The 15,871-nt window shown below is 36.4% G+C and overlaps 1 protein-coding gene across 2 annotated transcripts in view; it reads right to left on the bottom strand.

Annotated features, from left to right (window-relative positions):
• Positions 1 to 15,871, bottom strand: part of Cep126 (centrosomal protein 126) — a 53,338-nt gene that overhangs the window by 19,650 nt on the left and 17,817 nt on the right. For both annotated transcript variants that reach the window (XM_021173292.3, XM_085844399.1), the window contains exons 5-6: positions 7,605 to 7,803; positions 3,598 to 5,701 (exon numbers count right to left, since the gene is read on the bottom strand). In XM_021173292.3, the coding sequence (XP_021028951.1) occupies positions 3,598 to 5,701; positions 7,605 to 7,803 (2,303 nt within the window). The remainder of the gene's footprint in view (positions 1 to 3,597; positions 5,702 to 7,604; positions 7,804 to 15,871) is intronic.

The following is a 15,871-nucleotide window of genomic DNA, read 5'->3' on the forward strand; positions in this document are numbered from 1 at the left end:
GCCAATCCCCAAAGATGATGCAAATAATTTAAGGGCAGGAGAGTAAGAGTCATGATGAGTTGACACACCCCTCATTCTTGTACAGTTCCCTCACCAGTCTTGACAGTGCAATGTCACTGTGTCTACTTCAGATTTTGTGTCATAAATTTAGAAATTATAAAAAAGTAGAAGAGTGAACCTACCTTAAAGTATACCTTGCTATGAGATATGAGGTGATGATATTTTACTAAAATTCTCATAAATGGTAAGACAACGGAAAACTGTGCATTGAAACATGATTAATGAGAGCAAAAGCATGTTATAGTTCAAAATAAAATGATATTTACAATTATCTAAAATATATTGTGATGTAACTTTTATATACACATACACAATTTGTTGGTCTAGAATTGTTGGACCATAGGATCTACATATGCCCAATTTTTGTAGATATGAGAATTTTTAGTTCATATAAAATTGTACCAACCATTGGTAATGTGCCTAATTTTAGCTACTCAGATGTATGCAGCTATATCTTAAAGTCTAAGTGTACATTTGCATGTTTATTGTCCACTTGATGGCTTTTATTTATGAAAAGCTAATTCTAGTGTTTTGCTTTGTGGTTTTGTGTGTATGTGTGTATAGGTCAGAGGACAACTACATAAGGATTAAAAGTATATGATATCATACTTGTTGCATTAAACTTTTTAGAATTAGATTTATTCATTTTATTTTCTGGTGTTTTGCCTACATGTAAGTACCACCTGTGTACTTGGTGTCCATGGAGGTCAGAAAAGGATACTGGATCCTCAGCAACTTGAGGTTCAGGTGTTTGTGAACTACCATGTGGGTGCTGGGAATTAAACCCAGGTCCAATGCATTTAAAAAATTTTTTTAGATTTATTTATTTATTTTATGTACACTGTAGCTGTCTTCAGACACACCAGAAGAGGGAACTGAATCCAATTATAGATGGTCATGAGCTACCATGTAGTTGCTGAGAATTGAACTCAGGACCTCTGGAAGAGCAGTCAGTGCTCTTAACCACTGAGCCATCTCTCTAGCCCATACAACCAGTTCTTTTGATTGACAAGCCATCTCTCCAACCTTAATTTTTTATTAACATGGGTTCTAGGAAATGAAGTCAGGTCCTCAGGTTTGCAAGTCAAGTTCCTTACTGTATGCGTTATCTTCCTAGCCCAGTGATGATCTTTTTGATGAGCTATCTGTAGTCTGCACTTGTTTAAGTAAAGACCACTATTAATATTGCTGTGACAGTATTTTGTACATGAAGTTTCTTTGAGGCAGACAATCTAGATAATTATGGTGGGCTTTGATTCACTGTGGATACTGGTACTAGCTGCTGTGCAGTCATTTAGTTTGTTCTTATAACTTGTCCTACAAATGTCAGATTTGCTTAGCTGAGCTCCATATTAATTTAAATCAATGCTTTGAAACAGACCTCTTTATACCTTTTTCCTTGGTACAGATTCTCTAGCTTAGACCTGGATGATATTTTTACATTTATTATAGTCTTTTATACATTTTGCCTATGAGTCTTGATTAGTTCAGTGCATCACAAATATCTTTTCCTATTTGGTGTTGTGTCATTTCCACCTGCTGATTTTTTTTTTGAAGAAAATCTCCAATTTTAATGTACAAGTATCATTCTTAATAGTTTATAGTTTTTGCACAGAGTAAAAAAAACTCATATTATTCTAAAATATGTCTAGAGCTTTTTTATTTTTCAAATTTAAATCTACAATTTACATAGAATTTATTTTTTTATATGAGTGAATGAAGGGTAACTTTTACTGACTGTATATAGTAACCCAACTGAATGACAAAATGAACCCCCTTTCCCTGGTATGCATTGCCAACTTTGTTAAAAATCAAGCAATTAATTCTGTGAGCCCGTATTCTATTAATGATACTAATATCCTTCTGCAGTCACCACACTGTGTTAATTATTGTAGCTTTAGGTACAGAATCTAGTAATCAAAGTTTTAAACTTTGTTCTTGAGATTGTCTCAGCTATTTTTGGTATGTGCATTTAATAATGTAAATATTAGAGTATGGCAATTTTCACAGAGCCTGTTAGAACTACATGGCCTCAATATGTATGCATTTTCTTCTCCACTCCGATCTTTTTTCATTTCTCTTTATGGTATTTTTAGTCTTCTCTATAGGAGTCATTAAAGTCTTTACAGTCAATTATTCTCATAGGCTTATATTTTAAATGTTACTTAAGAGATACCATTATTAAAATTTCTAGGTCTGACCCTCTGAAACCCTAAAACATTTTGATTATTATTCTAATTTTGTTTAAATTGCTATTTCCACCCAGCTTTGTATTTAGTATGGGCTCCTGTCCTGTCTGTGGAGTAAAGCATGTTTATTTATCAGTAGCAGGCAACACTGTGTTCTCTGCCACTGTCTCTTCCCACTACGTTTCTTTTGGTTGACATCCTTTGCCCCTGAGGTTTAATTTTACCTTTATCTGAGCCCCTTCTAAGTAGGCTTATTCATTATAAATTTTTGTTCATGTTCAGATGAGGATAGATATAATTATTTCACGGTAAGGAATTAGCCTGTGCTTTGGAATATGATTCCATGTAATGTTTTTCAGTATATATTGCTCTTCTTGGCTTTATAACTTCCACAATCATTTTAATAATCTTTATCAGTGTTTTTCATTTCTCAGTCTCTCTTCATTATTCACAGCCTTCAGTCTTGCTTCCATACTCATTCTCCTAACACTCAATTGACAAAACAGAAGCCATGGCAGCCCTCCCAATTCTTTCCTAACCCACTTGCAAATCAATCTCTCTCCTCCTCCCCCCCTCTCACTTTTATCTCAAAAGAAAGAAGTGTGAACAATGTGCTGTTCACACTATCCATTTAGGCCCATGTGCAGAGGACAGAAATGATCTCAGTAGAATAGAAGCAAATGAAAAAATTCCCATAGAACAAAGATAACACCCTTTAATGTATAAGCCATTTGAACAACTCTTACTTTTCTTGATTACTGTAGAGTCTGATTTATCATATTTTCTTAACAACTGTTTATCATAGGGTTTTAGTTAAAAATGAAATACAGGATTTAGAGCCACTGAGATCTGAATTAAAATATCAATGATGGTTAAAGAGAATGTGAAAAAGAAATCCATCATTATTTATTTTATATTATCTAATTTGATACATTCAGTTTTTAGAGATATTGCAAAATTAATGTTAAACCACGAGAAACTTTCAGTGAAAGAAATTTAAAACCTAGATTTTTTTTTAGAGAAGTACTTCAGAGATTTAGGTTACATTCTTTACATTTGATTTTCTATCTACTAATATAGTTTGTATCCATCTAATTAATGAAAAGTCTTGGGGCTAGAGAGATGGTTCATTAGTTTAGAGCCCTTGTCTTTATTATAGAAGATTGGAGTTTGCTGGCATTTATGGTAGGTGGCTAACAAGAATCTGTAACTCAAGTTGCATGGGGATCTGACCCTCGCTTCTGTTCCAGGACAGCCAGAGATATACAGAGAAACCCTGTTTTAGAACTGCCTCCCGCTGCCAAAAAAAAAAAAAAAAAGAGGTATGAATTTTAAATTTTATCCTTACCAGTGGTCCTCTCATTTTGGTGTCCATTGATTTTTTTTCTCCATGGGAGAACTGATTCTTCTTCAGTATTCCTATGAGTCAAAGACTGGTAGCTTTCTTCACAAACAGGACTTCGATGGGTACAATATACTGCTCCGTCTTTCAGGAAAGCTGTGCCATTTGAATTGGCTTTTGCTAAGGTTTGGCACTCAGAAGAGTAAGGAGTTGGTAGAGCTGGACTCACAGCAGGGAGGTTAGAACAGGTGTCTGAGAACAGGAGACTACTTTCTTGAGTCCCCTGGTTCAAATGGTACTCTGTTGGAAGCACAGATGTTGAACTTAAACAGCTCTGTGTCATGACATTTTGAGAATGTTCAGGTATGGCTGATTGACATGGAGACACTTGCATATTTTTACCACTTTTAATGTTTGTTGGCGGTTTAGGTGGAGGATGAGTTATAATTAGTTTACCCTGAGTTTGGGCCACTGTGTTGGCTTTGCTTGAAGTTTGTGGCTGGCTGACAGTGGGTTTTCTGTTCTGTACAAGTCCTTTCTGGACCTTTGAAGACCCTGTTCTTCTAGTGCATTTTATTCCTCTCTGAGGCTTAGTCTTTTGAGTCTTAGAGTCACTCGCATGTACAGGGGCTTTGCTGTCTCCTCTTCTGCAGGCCGACCAGGCTTGTTTGGCAAAGCTAAAGCCTAAAGAAGAGTTCAAAGGCACACTGTCTATTTCATATCCTCCTAAATCAGTAGCATTTTCTGGGACAGAATCAGCCTTGGCTTTCTTTCCAGCAGCAGAATGTACAGGACACTCAGGAATACTTGTCAGGTTGTAGGTGCCACTGTTGGTGTGACAGCGCTGTAACCACCGTGGAGCCATTCCTGCTCTGTTCCTCACTGGGTGGCAACCATCTACACCATTTTCTAAGTTAGCACTTTCATCAAACCACCGCAGCTTTTTACTAGTCTTTGATATTTCTGCACCTTTCCCTTTCTGTTTTGTTAATTCAATACTATCTCTAACAGTTTCTGCCTTTTGGTGTCTAAACTTAAAACCTTGATTCATAACTAATGCTCTCAAATAATTATGTTCATATCTGGATTCTTTCTTTAATATACTCTTAAGCAGCCGCACCCCATTTTGTTCATGGACACTGTGTTTTATGCTGTGCTGGTCTGGCAAGTCACAGTCAGGAGCGCTGTTACCCAGTGGTGCTGATGGGCCACTCTCTTTTTGTTTTCTATCATTTGAATTAGAATTTTGAAGTGCACAGGGGGTCTGAAAATTGTGTGAATATAAATACTTTTCTTTATTACAGTTAAGATGGTTTATCTTTTCATGTTCCATATTTTTCAATTCATCTAACTTATCAGAGCACTGTACAGGGTCAATTTCTTTTATTTGTGTGTTGTTCTCTGCTAAAGGCCCACCTGACTGTAAATTAGGTGATAAAACTGTTACAGATGAAGCAGGAATTGAAGCGGTTCTGCTTTCCCAAGTTAACTCAGAAGGTCTCTCTTGGATGGAGAATGAAGCTGTTTCCTGGGTTAGAGATTCTGGAGTAGTCCAGGCTCGACTGACTTTAAATGTTGGGCTCTCCATTTGTGGCGGCCTCTCCCTTTGGACTGCTCCTTCAGTGGGATCACTTGTCCTCACAACATTGCTTTCAGCAGTGTTTTCTCCTTTTTTATCTAGTGCAACTACGGATGGACTGCACACAAAGACCACTGAGTCACTAGTAGTTCTTGTGGTTCTTCCCACAGTTCTGCTCAGAGCAGGTGGATTTTGTTCTTTACTATTTAAACATTCCCACGAGGGCAGAACATTAGATTTAATTAAAATATCTGAAAAAGATGCAACAGGCTGAGTATTTTGAGCATCTAAGTTTGTAAGCCAATTGTTTATATGCTGAGTTTTAGAGAATGACAGTTTATCTTCATCAAAGCAGTTTAAATGAGCTGCTTGTAGATTTGCTGACTTAAGGGGAACAGAGTTCTGCTGGGTTGACGTGGAAGGCTTCATACTAAGTGTGATGTATATTTCTTCACGCTCTCCAGCCTCAAGACTGTCTATACTTGAGAGAGTTTCAGAATTGGTTATCTGATTGACTTCATCACAAAATTTCTGAGGAAAAAAACAACAACAACACTGTTTTGTGTTGTAAACTCACACCATTATTACTGAGTTTAATCCTCCTTGACACAGCAAATGATGTGACTAAATAGTATAGGTATAATATAAGCTTCACCTTTGCAGCACACCTCATGGCAGAAAGTACAAAAGTAACAAGTAACACCTCCTTTCATTTCAACTCCCAAACTAACTGCTCAACTGTTCTGGCCACCAAGATAGCTTAGAAATAACTGCTATTCCATTTAGGGTATGAAGTTCCTTCATACTAAATTAATTCTGAAAAATACTTGTTTATAAATTATATATTCTTTCTGAAACCTTCATTAGACTTAAAGAGACTCTTAAAAATTCTTTGACACAGCAGCCATCAATTACCAGCAGCTCTTAGGCTAGAATGTGTCTTCATGAATCCTTCCCTCTTCCATGCTGAGATTGTGGTGATCCTGGAGAGACTACCCATAGTCCAGTTGGTCACTCTACACAGATGCCCACACAGGCCTCACTGAGTGCAATCAGTGGGTTTAAACAACAAAGCACGCCGGGTTGGGAGAGAAAAGTGGTGGTTGTTAGGAATAGGGGAGGAATTAGAAGGTCAGGATTATGAACACTTATTAAAGTCTCAAACAATAAAGAAGAATTAAAAAATAAAAAGAAAGAAAATGAACTTCTGTGACCCTAATGTGAACTTTCTGTTGGGAGGAAATATATACGGTTTATAAAGGTTTGGAGTAAAGTTTTCAATTCTGGTTTTATGTAGTAGACAAAGATCTTCGTAAAATAAATAAGGGTGGACCATCTAGAGACTGCCATATCCGGGGATCCATCCCATAATCAGCTTCCAAACGCTGACACCATCGCATACACTAGCAAGATTTTGCTGAAAGGACCCAGATACAGCTGTCTCTTGTGAGACTATGCTGGAGCCTAACAAACACAGAAGTGGGTGCTCACAGTCAGCTATTGGATGGATCACACAGCCCCCAATGGAGGAGCTAGAGAAAGTACCCAAGGAGCTAAAGGGATCTGCAACCCTATAGGTGGAACAACATGATGAACTAACCAGTACCCCCCAGAGCTCGTGTTTCTAGCTGCATATGTATCAAAAGATGGCCAAGTCGGCCATCAGTGGAAAGAGAGGCCCGTTGGTCGTGCAAACTTTATATGCCTCAGTACAGGGGAACGCCAGGGCCAAGAAGTGGGAGTGGATGGGTGGGGGAGTGAGTGGGGGACTTTTGGGATAGCATTGGAAATGTAAATGAAATAAATACCTAATTAAAAAAAATATGCTAGGGAAGTTCAGAAGTTTAAGGATAGACTTTTAAATAGTGAGTTTGAGGCCAGTCTGGGCTAAACAAGATCCCGTGTCAAAAGAAAATACCAACAAAATCTATGCCAGGGCCTTGATGTCTCAATTCCCAAATGAGGTCCATGGAGTGGTCTTAAACTTATTTTACATATTTTTATGGACGTATGTGAATTTATGTTAAAAAACTTTGATTTTAGGGGCTGGAGAGATGGCTCAGTAGTAAAGAGCACTTGCTGCTCTTTTAATTAATAACCTAATATCTATATGTGTTATAATTTTAGGTCATTTTAATAATATAATCTCAAATAATAATACTTATATTACACCATACCTTCAAACACTTGTTATGTTTGTCAGAAAATAACATCCACGAAGCATATATATATTTTTTAAATGCATGGAAAAAGAAGCAGCAGGAAGAAAAATGGGAAAAGGACAGGAAAAAAAATACCCAAGTTTTCTTTTAGCATCTGTGATGAAGTTGTGCTGACTCATCTGCAGTACTTTTTTTTTTTTTGCCTCCTTTTGGCGAACACTGAGAAGTAGGGCAGGGTGATTACTACAGACTAAAAGAGTTATAGTTCATACTTGCAAGTCACTTAAATGTTGATTCTCTAGGAGTTTCTGTGTCTCCTCCAGTTTAAGCTGGAACACATTTTTGTTAGTAGCTAGGTTTGCTATGTTGTTTTCCTTTATTTCTTTATTACGATTAATTCTGCGTACGAGATGTTTTTGAAGCTTGTGATCATTTTTTGACAATGTTGAAGGCAAGGAAGAATCTATAGCTCTGTGAAGAAGATATGAAAAGATTTAGTACATTTAATTGAAATTAACTTATTTCTTTAAGTATATAAATGATACAATTGTGTACTATGTAATGTGTCCAGATAATTACATATAAGGATATTGGAGAAATATATAGATATATTGTAATGGGACTTAAAGGCAATGAGACCAGAGTACCAGGAAAGAAGAACATCACATAAGGATACTCATTCATTCATGACTTTACTATATTCTTTTTTTTTTTTTTTTAATCACTTGGGCTGGGGTAGAAATCCTGAGAATTTGTAGCCAGTTTTCGTTTCTCTAGATTATATTTTAATATTACTAGCTTTTGTTCTTGGTGTGGTGGCCAGTGGGCACTACTATCCCTGAAAGAGCTGGCTGAGACTCAAGCACACAGAGACTATGAACGCTGCTTTGTCAGGTTAGGTATGAATGTTCTCCTTATATGGGAGAGTGGCACTTCCTCAACCATGAACATAAACCACTGTTTTCAGTTTGTTTCAGGAATATAATCAGAAATATAAATATATTTTTTTATGTTATAGAAGGAGTGTCTTCAATGTCATTTACTTTTAGTGTGTCTAATCAGGACTCTACCTTCTTAAACAATGTTATACTGCCAGGAAACTCAGGGCACCTCTTCTATTGGTTCCTTTGTGCTTCCTGGAAACTCATAGTTTGTTATATTTTAGTATGTACATCAAGTGAAAATCTAAGTCCTCCAAGGATAAGATGGTGATGAATGATAGAGAGAGTGACTCCTGTACTAGGGGCAGTTGTATGAATCCCAAGGACATTTATTACCAACTCAGTTATTTCTAAATAAATCAGGATAAACATTTTGGAGGTGGATATTGCCACATGTGATGTATAACTATCTCCAATACCATATCTATCTTTATTTAGACAGAGCAGAGTTGTTGAGGTCACTGACTACTACATTCCTGGTTATTCCTTTGTTATCAGCAGGAGCTCAGGGCGGTGAGAAGGCATTTAGTACACGTTCTTGAAGAGTGATGGCATGTTTGTCTTTTTTTTTTTTTTTAAATACTTTTCTACTTTTACATCATCTTTCCCCTTTAGTCACCCTTCCCAAACAAAATAACGAAAGGTCTAATAAACTGAATTTATTTACCTTTAAAGTTGTCGTCTCTCAACTTTTTCTTCTCTATTCCTTTCTTCTCTACTCCACTTTCTTCTCTCCTCTTCTCTACTTTCTTCCCCCAGTGAGGAGGATTGAAGGGATGGATAGGAATCAAAGGAGATGGGGAAGTAGAGATCGAGATAGAGTGAAGCATGGGAGGAAAGGAAGAAGAAATCATAAAAGAGGAGGAAGAAGGCACTGGAGAGGGAAAAGCCAGATAAGCTGGAGGCAAACAGGGAGAGGGATATGAATGCAAGGGAGAGGGCAAATGAGGGATAGATGAAACAGGTAAGGGAGGGGAGGTGGAAGGAGAAGGTGAAGAAGAAGGAGGTATGGATGAAGAGGAAGAGACTGCTCCCAAGGATGGAGAGGATGTGAAAGTAGAAGGTGACGACGGCAAAGAAGAGGATGGAGAATGACAGGGAGGTGGGTGGGAGAGAATCAAGGCAGGCAGATGGTCTACAAAGGCCTGGCACTGATTTGACAATGTGGCTTGTGGAACAGATTTCTGAACTGACTGACAAGTATCAAACCTGGAAGAATGTTCAGGCAAAGGAGTGATACAAGAGAGGGGTGGGGCTGGTTGACTTGGATGCCTGGATAAACTGGAAGGTTTCAAACCAGGGAGAGTTTCCAAGGGGCTTGGGGAAGCAACCAGTCGAGCTGGAAGGGAACGGCGTATAAGTGCGGGCATTAGAGTTGCTTGGGTAGAATGCTGTGCTGCAAGCAACTGTTTGGGTCTGAAAGTTTTATAAAATAACCTGTTCTGTGAGTCAGGATCAGGAATGTTGGGAGAACTTTGGGATGGGGGACATCGAAGGACAGGTGGCCCAGAAGGAATAGGGTCTGGTAGATTAGGGAAATTGTTAGAAAAGCTAGAAGTAACTGGGGTTGGAGGGTGAGGGAGATATCTGATAGGATAAGATAGTAATGGGGCTTGTAAAAAGGTCTTTGGAAGAGTAGAGGGGACAGATGGAAGGACACAGGTCTTGGGAGTGGGAAAAACAACTGGGTAGCTAGGAAGACTTTGGGGATGATGGGGTAGCAATGGGGCCCGTGAGGCAGACCGCTGGCCAGAGAAGTAGGGATCAGGATTGGAGATAGCTGGACAAGCAGGAATGGATCTGCATAGGTGGGAAAGTATTTGGACAGGCAAGTAGAAAGAACCTCATTAAGATTTAAAGAATCTTATTACTGGGCTGCCTGTAGGGTTTTGATTGATTTTATCCTTTGGGGTTCATGCTTGATCTTCCACTGGTCAGTCACATTCCTCACACTGACTAATAGAAACATGTATACAGATGCTTCAAGTTCACCTGTCCTCTCCTTTTCAAGTCTTGATGCACAGATATGAGCTGAAACATCTAGTTTAGACCTCTAGTGTGAGGAGCAAAGGCAGACATCTCAGATGTACTGGTGGTTCAGAAAGACTGTCTTATCACAAATACATGGATATTGGAGATAGGTATCTAACAAAATTGTTTTGTTAGTTTGTCCACCAGAAATGCCAAACAGATTAGCTTTGTGATAAGAAAATGGTTGTGATGGAAGGTTGATTATTTCTGATATTTTAAGTTAGTACCTTGTAAATATTTTTATATCTCATTATTACCTGAAGTAGTTCCTACAACTGAGTCTCATATTTAAATTGAGGCTTAAGCATTAGTCTCCACTTTTCCAAACAAATTTCAGTTTTTGATGACAACATTATCATCTTAAAATATTTTAATTTACAACTAGCATTTTCTATACTAGAACCACCTCTTGGGCTGAGACTATGACTAAGTGGCAGAGCTTGTGCAAAGGCCTACTCAGTACCCAGTACCACAACCACTGCTCTACCACACTTCTATCACTTTATTTCTGAACCCATTTTAGGTTTATATTCCATTGAAATGTATTTCTAACATGAAAATAGCTTAAAAATCTTTGTATAAACATTTGCAATAAATTTATTTACAAAAAGTCAACTAGTAATCACTAATAGTCTAAAATTTCATACTTATACATGGCATTTATAGTTTATAAAATACTTAATATATTTAATACTGGCAGTTATTTGGGGAGGACAATCCAACTTTTTATTAGTTAGCCATAGCATTTTCTCTCATAGATTATATTTATTTGCTTTTCAAATGAAGACATGCTATATATGTACACATACACACAGGTAATCATAAAGTCACAGTCAAAGTATATTATAAAAATACGAAAACTAGCTATTTTGATACAAAATAAAGATTATTTCTCAGAAAGATAATACTTAGTTATACTTATTTAGTACATAACTATTTAGGATATAATACTTAGTTATTTTAGTACAGATTTGCTAAAATAATAACATAATGCTTCAGAAAAATTGAAATTATTTTGACAGTTTAACCCTTCTAAGATTGTAAACAACTGCACATTGCTGAGCAAAAAAACCAACCATGCTTTCATTCATTGTACAAAAGAGGTGTTTTTAAGATGGAAAATATCTGATCAGCACAGAATACTAATTGAACACAGAGACAAACAAGCAAGCAAACTGGAAAGTGTAGTGTCTCTGTATAAAAATACTAGAAGTATTTAGAAGTCAAATTCCCTGTGAACCCAATTGCCTTGGCTGATAGATGTCATCTTTTGTCCAGACAAACTTTCCCATAATATTCTAAAGTCATACTGCCTTTATGTTTCCAACTTTGGTTCTTAACATATTTCTAGCTTGCTTCTCTTCAATGTGTTGCTTTGCTTATGATGAACAACTTAGCCCAATTACTGTAAAAGAGAAATGTGACCATTGTATTTAATGACTTTTGTTTTCTAGCTATCATCTTTTTATAGTTCTCTGGTTGTCCCTTTTCAGGCTCACTCTTTGTTTTTTTTTATTAGATATTTTCTTTATTTACATTTCAAATGTTATCCCCTTTCCTGATTTCCCCTCTGAAAACCCCCTATCCCTTCTCCCCTTCCCCTGCTCACCAACCCACCCATCCCACTTTCAGGCTCACTCTTGAGGCCAGCCTTTTTGAAGTTTTGAATTTGGAGACCTTCTTCCTACCCTACCAGAACTCCTCTTGTAATCTGTGTAAACTGATTGTGATATTCTATTTGTATACGCCTGCAAAGGGTTAACATTATCCTTTTATCCTTCTTAATGGGCTAGATCAGTATTGGGGGTACCTTTCAAAGTTGTTTCTTTGGGAAATGGTTCACCCACTGTAACTGCATTGCTCTACAGTGATGCTGTCATTTGTAGGAGGTATAGACTTAGCAAAGACTAGCTTTCAAATGCTTTGTAGCCTTCCAAGAGGATGTTCCTATCCAAGGACTCTGTCATGTTACCATATGGCATTCTGATTGATTGCTTAACTCAAGATCACCACTGATAAGATACTGACTAGTTTTATTTTTATCTGTGATGGCTGTCACATGTGTATTCATGACTTAGACTTTCTAAATACCCTATATTTAAAACTTATAGCATACCCTCCTGTGGTGGTTTGAATATTTTTGGTCCAGGGAGTAGTACTATTTGAAGGTGTGGCCATGTTGGAGAAGGAAGTGTGTCACTGTGGGCATGTACTTTAAGAGCCTGCCATGTTCTTGCCTTGATGATAATGAACTGAACCTCTGAACTTGTAAGCCAAACCCATCTACATGTTGTCCTTAAAAGAGTTGCCTTGGTCATGGTGTCTGTGCACAGCAGTGAAACCCTAAGTAAGACACCTATCTTCCTTTCAACTACTCTCTACCTAAACCTGTTGATTCTTCCTTCACAGCTATACTCTTCTTTTTGTGGCAAAATGCTTTACCTGAGATCTACCACCTTATCTTCATCCCTAAGTTTTAATAAATGGTTTTACCATCTCACTCTATTCACTGATGATGAAACCCTGTCTCTGGAACCATTCTTGAGTCTTCTCCATCTTCTATTTCCTTCCTTGGCAGCTCTGAAGAAGTCATTTTGATTAACTAGATTATCTTGATTTTCCACTATTAGTCTGCCCCTATTAATTTGGCAAAACTTCTAAACATATTGGGACCTTGCTCCAATTCTTTCACTACTTATTTCTAGAACATATTACTTATCAAAGCCTTTCCTGGTTTAACACTTGGCTTCCTTTCCTACCAATGTACTTCACTGTACATATGTATATACCTCACTGTACATACATATAAGACAAATTAATTACACTGTAAGAACTGCTTGTTTTTGTTGACTATCTTACTCATTTGTATAGCTTCAGGCCAAGTTCTGCCCTCAGAGAGTTTACTTTTATCTATGATATTTCCCCCTTATTTCTGGAATTCTTCTAACATGTACAGCACTATAGTTCAGTATACTGAACAAAACTATAATCTGGTTTGGGGAACAAAAATCCTCAAAAAAGTTAAGTAACAATAAAATCACAACCTTCAGGTTATCTCTTCCTAGTCCTCTTTGTCTCAATTTTGATTAAAAAAATTAACATTTATAATTGGACTCCTATCTTCTGATTAAAAAAGTTTAAGTAAAAAAATTTAAAATATTAACATATTCTCCTTTTCAGTGAAGTTCTTTGTAAAACCCTTGCAAATAAACATTACACGTCAAAATTAATCAAACATAGTCTATACAACTTTATGAACTTATATCCAGTTAGAATTGCCATTTGAAATGGAAATTGTGAAGCTTCACATTAAAACTTATATTTTTAGTATTGAATATTTTACACACATATCCACCACAAAACCAGAACTTTCATGATGAAATTAGCACTAGAAAACAATTAGTTTTATGATATCCTTTTCATAACTCATATCCATCCCTGCATTTACTCCTTTCTAATCACCTTATATTTAGCTGTTTTCTTTTCTTGTTATACCGTACCCACGGTATATTTGTTTACATATATGTATTATTGGTTAGAGAGACATATGAGAGAGGACATGTGGTTTATTTCTTTTTTTTTTCTTTTTTAAAATTAGGTATTTTCTTCATTTACATTTCCAATGCTATCCCAAAAGTTCCCCATACCCTCCACCCCCACACACTCCCCTACGCACCCACTCCCACTTCTTGGCCCTGGTGTTCCCCTATACTGAGGCATATAAAGTTTGCAAGACTGATGGGCCTCTCTTTCCAATGATGGCCGACTAGGCCATCTTCTGATACATATGCAGTTAGAGACACAAGCTCTAGGGGGTACTGGTTAGTTCATATTGTTGTGATTTATTTCTTTCTAAGAATGTGTGACCTCACTTGATAATGTACATGTCCATCCCTTTTCCTGTACATTTTAACTTCATTTTTCTTTAGAATTGAGTAGTATTCGTGTGTGTGTGTGTGTGTGTGTGTGTGTGTGTGTGTGTGTGTGTATTTTCCCCACTCATTTGTTGGACAACCACTCTGATTCCAATTCATTGCTTTAGTGAATAAAGGAGCAATAAACAAGGGCTAACCATATCTCTATGGTGGCATATGGTGTTGTCTGGGTATATGCCCAGGAGTGAAATAGCTGGTTTACATGGTAGTTCATTTTGTACTTTTTTTTGATAAGTCTCCAAACTTCTACTCAGCATATTCTCACCTTTACCTTGGCTATTTTTATTTTCTTTATGCTATTACACCAAACTTATAATGTATTTTTTTCATGAAATATTGTTTTCTTTCCTCCTTTTCTTCCTCTCTCCTTTATCCATTCTCTCATTATGCACAATAATCTATAATAATTATAAAAGTATGTTTAAAAATGATTTTGTTTATTTGCTTAAAATTCTCTTAAAACTTCAGAAATAAATGCATATTTTATTTGTTTTAAAATCACAAATTTTTTTTTTTTGTGTGTGTGTATACACACATACTAGAGAATGCATGTGGAAGTCAGATTATACTTTACCCTGAATATATATATCATTGCTTTGTTACATGTGATCACCATTCTGTCTAAAAGTGCCATTCACCATTTGTCCTGATTAACACATATTTTCTTCAAAGCTTGGCTGAAGCATTCCTTTTTAAATGAGATTCTTTAAAATAAAGAGTAGTTCTTTTCTAATAAATACTGAAAGGATTAAATTATGTTTTTGCTCTAATCAAGAGAATTACTGACCAGAGAAATTCTAAAAATGAAATAATATTTTGTATAGGTAAAATATTAACAAAATTTACAGCCTGAAATATTAACAACTTCCTAAGTATTCTGATTATTACTATTATTTTGATGTAAATCTATGTATTTTGTGTGGTGCTGGTGATCCATCCTGCATTACATGGTGAGGCAAATGCTCTCTACTGAGCTACACCCACAGTCTCAGAGCTTTCTACAATGCCATTTTACTTCTTTTTACGGTTATATACTACAGATTATATACGTATTTTAATTAAAAATGAGGTCTTTTTTTTTTTTAATTTCATATGCATTGGTGTTTTGCCTGCATATATATCTGTAAGAGGGCGTCAGATCCCCTGGAACTGAAGTTACAGAGAGTTGTGAGCTCATACAGTGCTGGGAATTGAACCTAGGTCCTCTGAAAGAATAGCTAGTGCTATTAGCCACAAAGACATCTCTCTGGCCCCAAGGAATTGCATGTTTTACAGTGTATTCCATACTGCTTTTCAATGCTTCATCTAGTTCTCTGCATATAACATAAAAAATATTTGGAAAAAATGAAAAATATATTTATTGGAGGAAGCCTAGTGATTGGCTAGCCCATGCTGCTCCTTTTAATAGTCTTTGCTTAGGAAATGCTGGAGAGAACCAGAAATAAAAAGTGTGGTTTTTATTGAGACAATAACAACAAAATTCTAAGTGAAGAAAAAAATACCACTACAACTGCAAAATCTTTTTTAAACTAAATTTGTATCAAAATAATCTAAACAATTGTATCTCTTTAGTATAGACAATAAACATCAACATATTAAAACAGTGTTGATATTTTTCGTAGAAAATGATTC

This window comes from Mus caroli, unplaced genomic scaffold (genome assembly GCF_978045245.1).
Source record: "Mus caroli unplaced genomic scaffold, Mus_caroli_1 scaffold_11, whole genome shotgun sequence".
NCBI classification, from domain to species: Eukaryota; Metazoa; Chordata; class Mammalia; order Rodentia; family Muridae; genus Mus; species Mus caroli.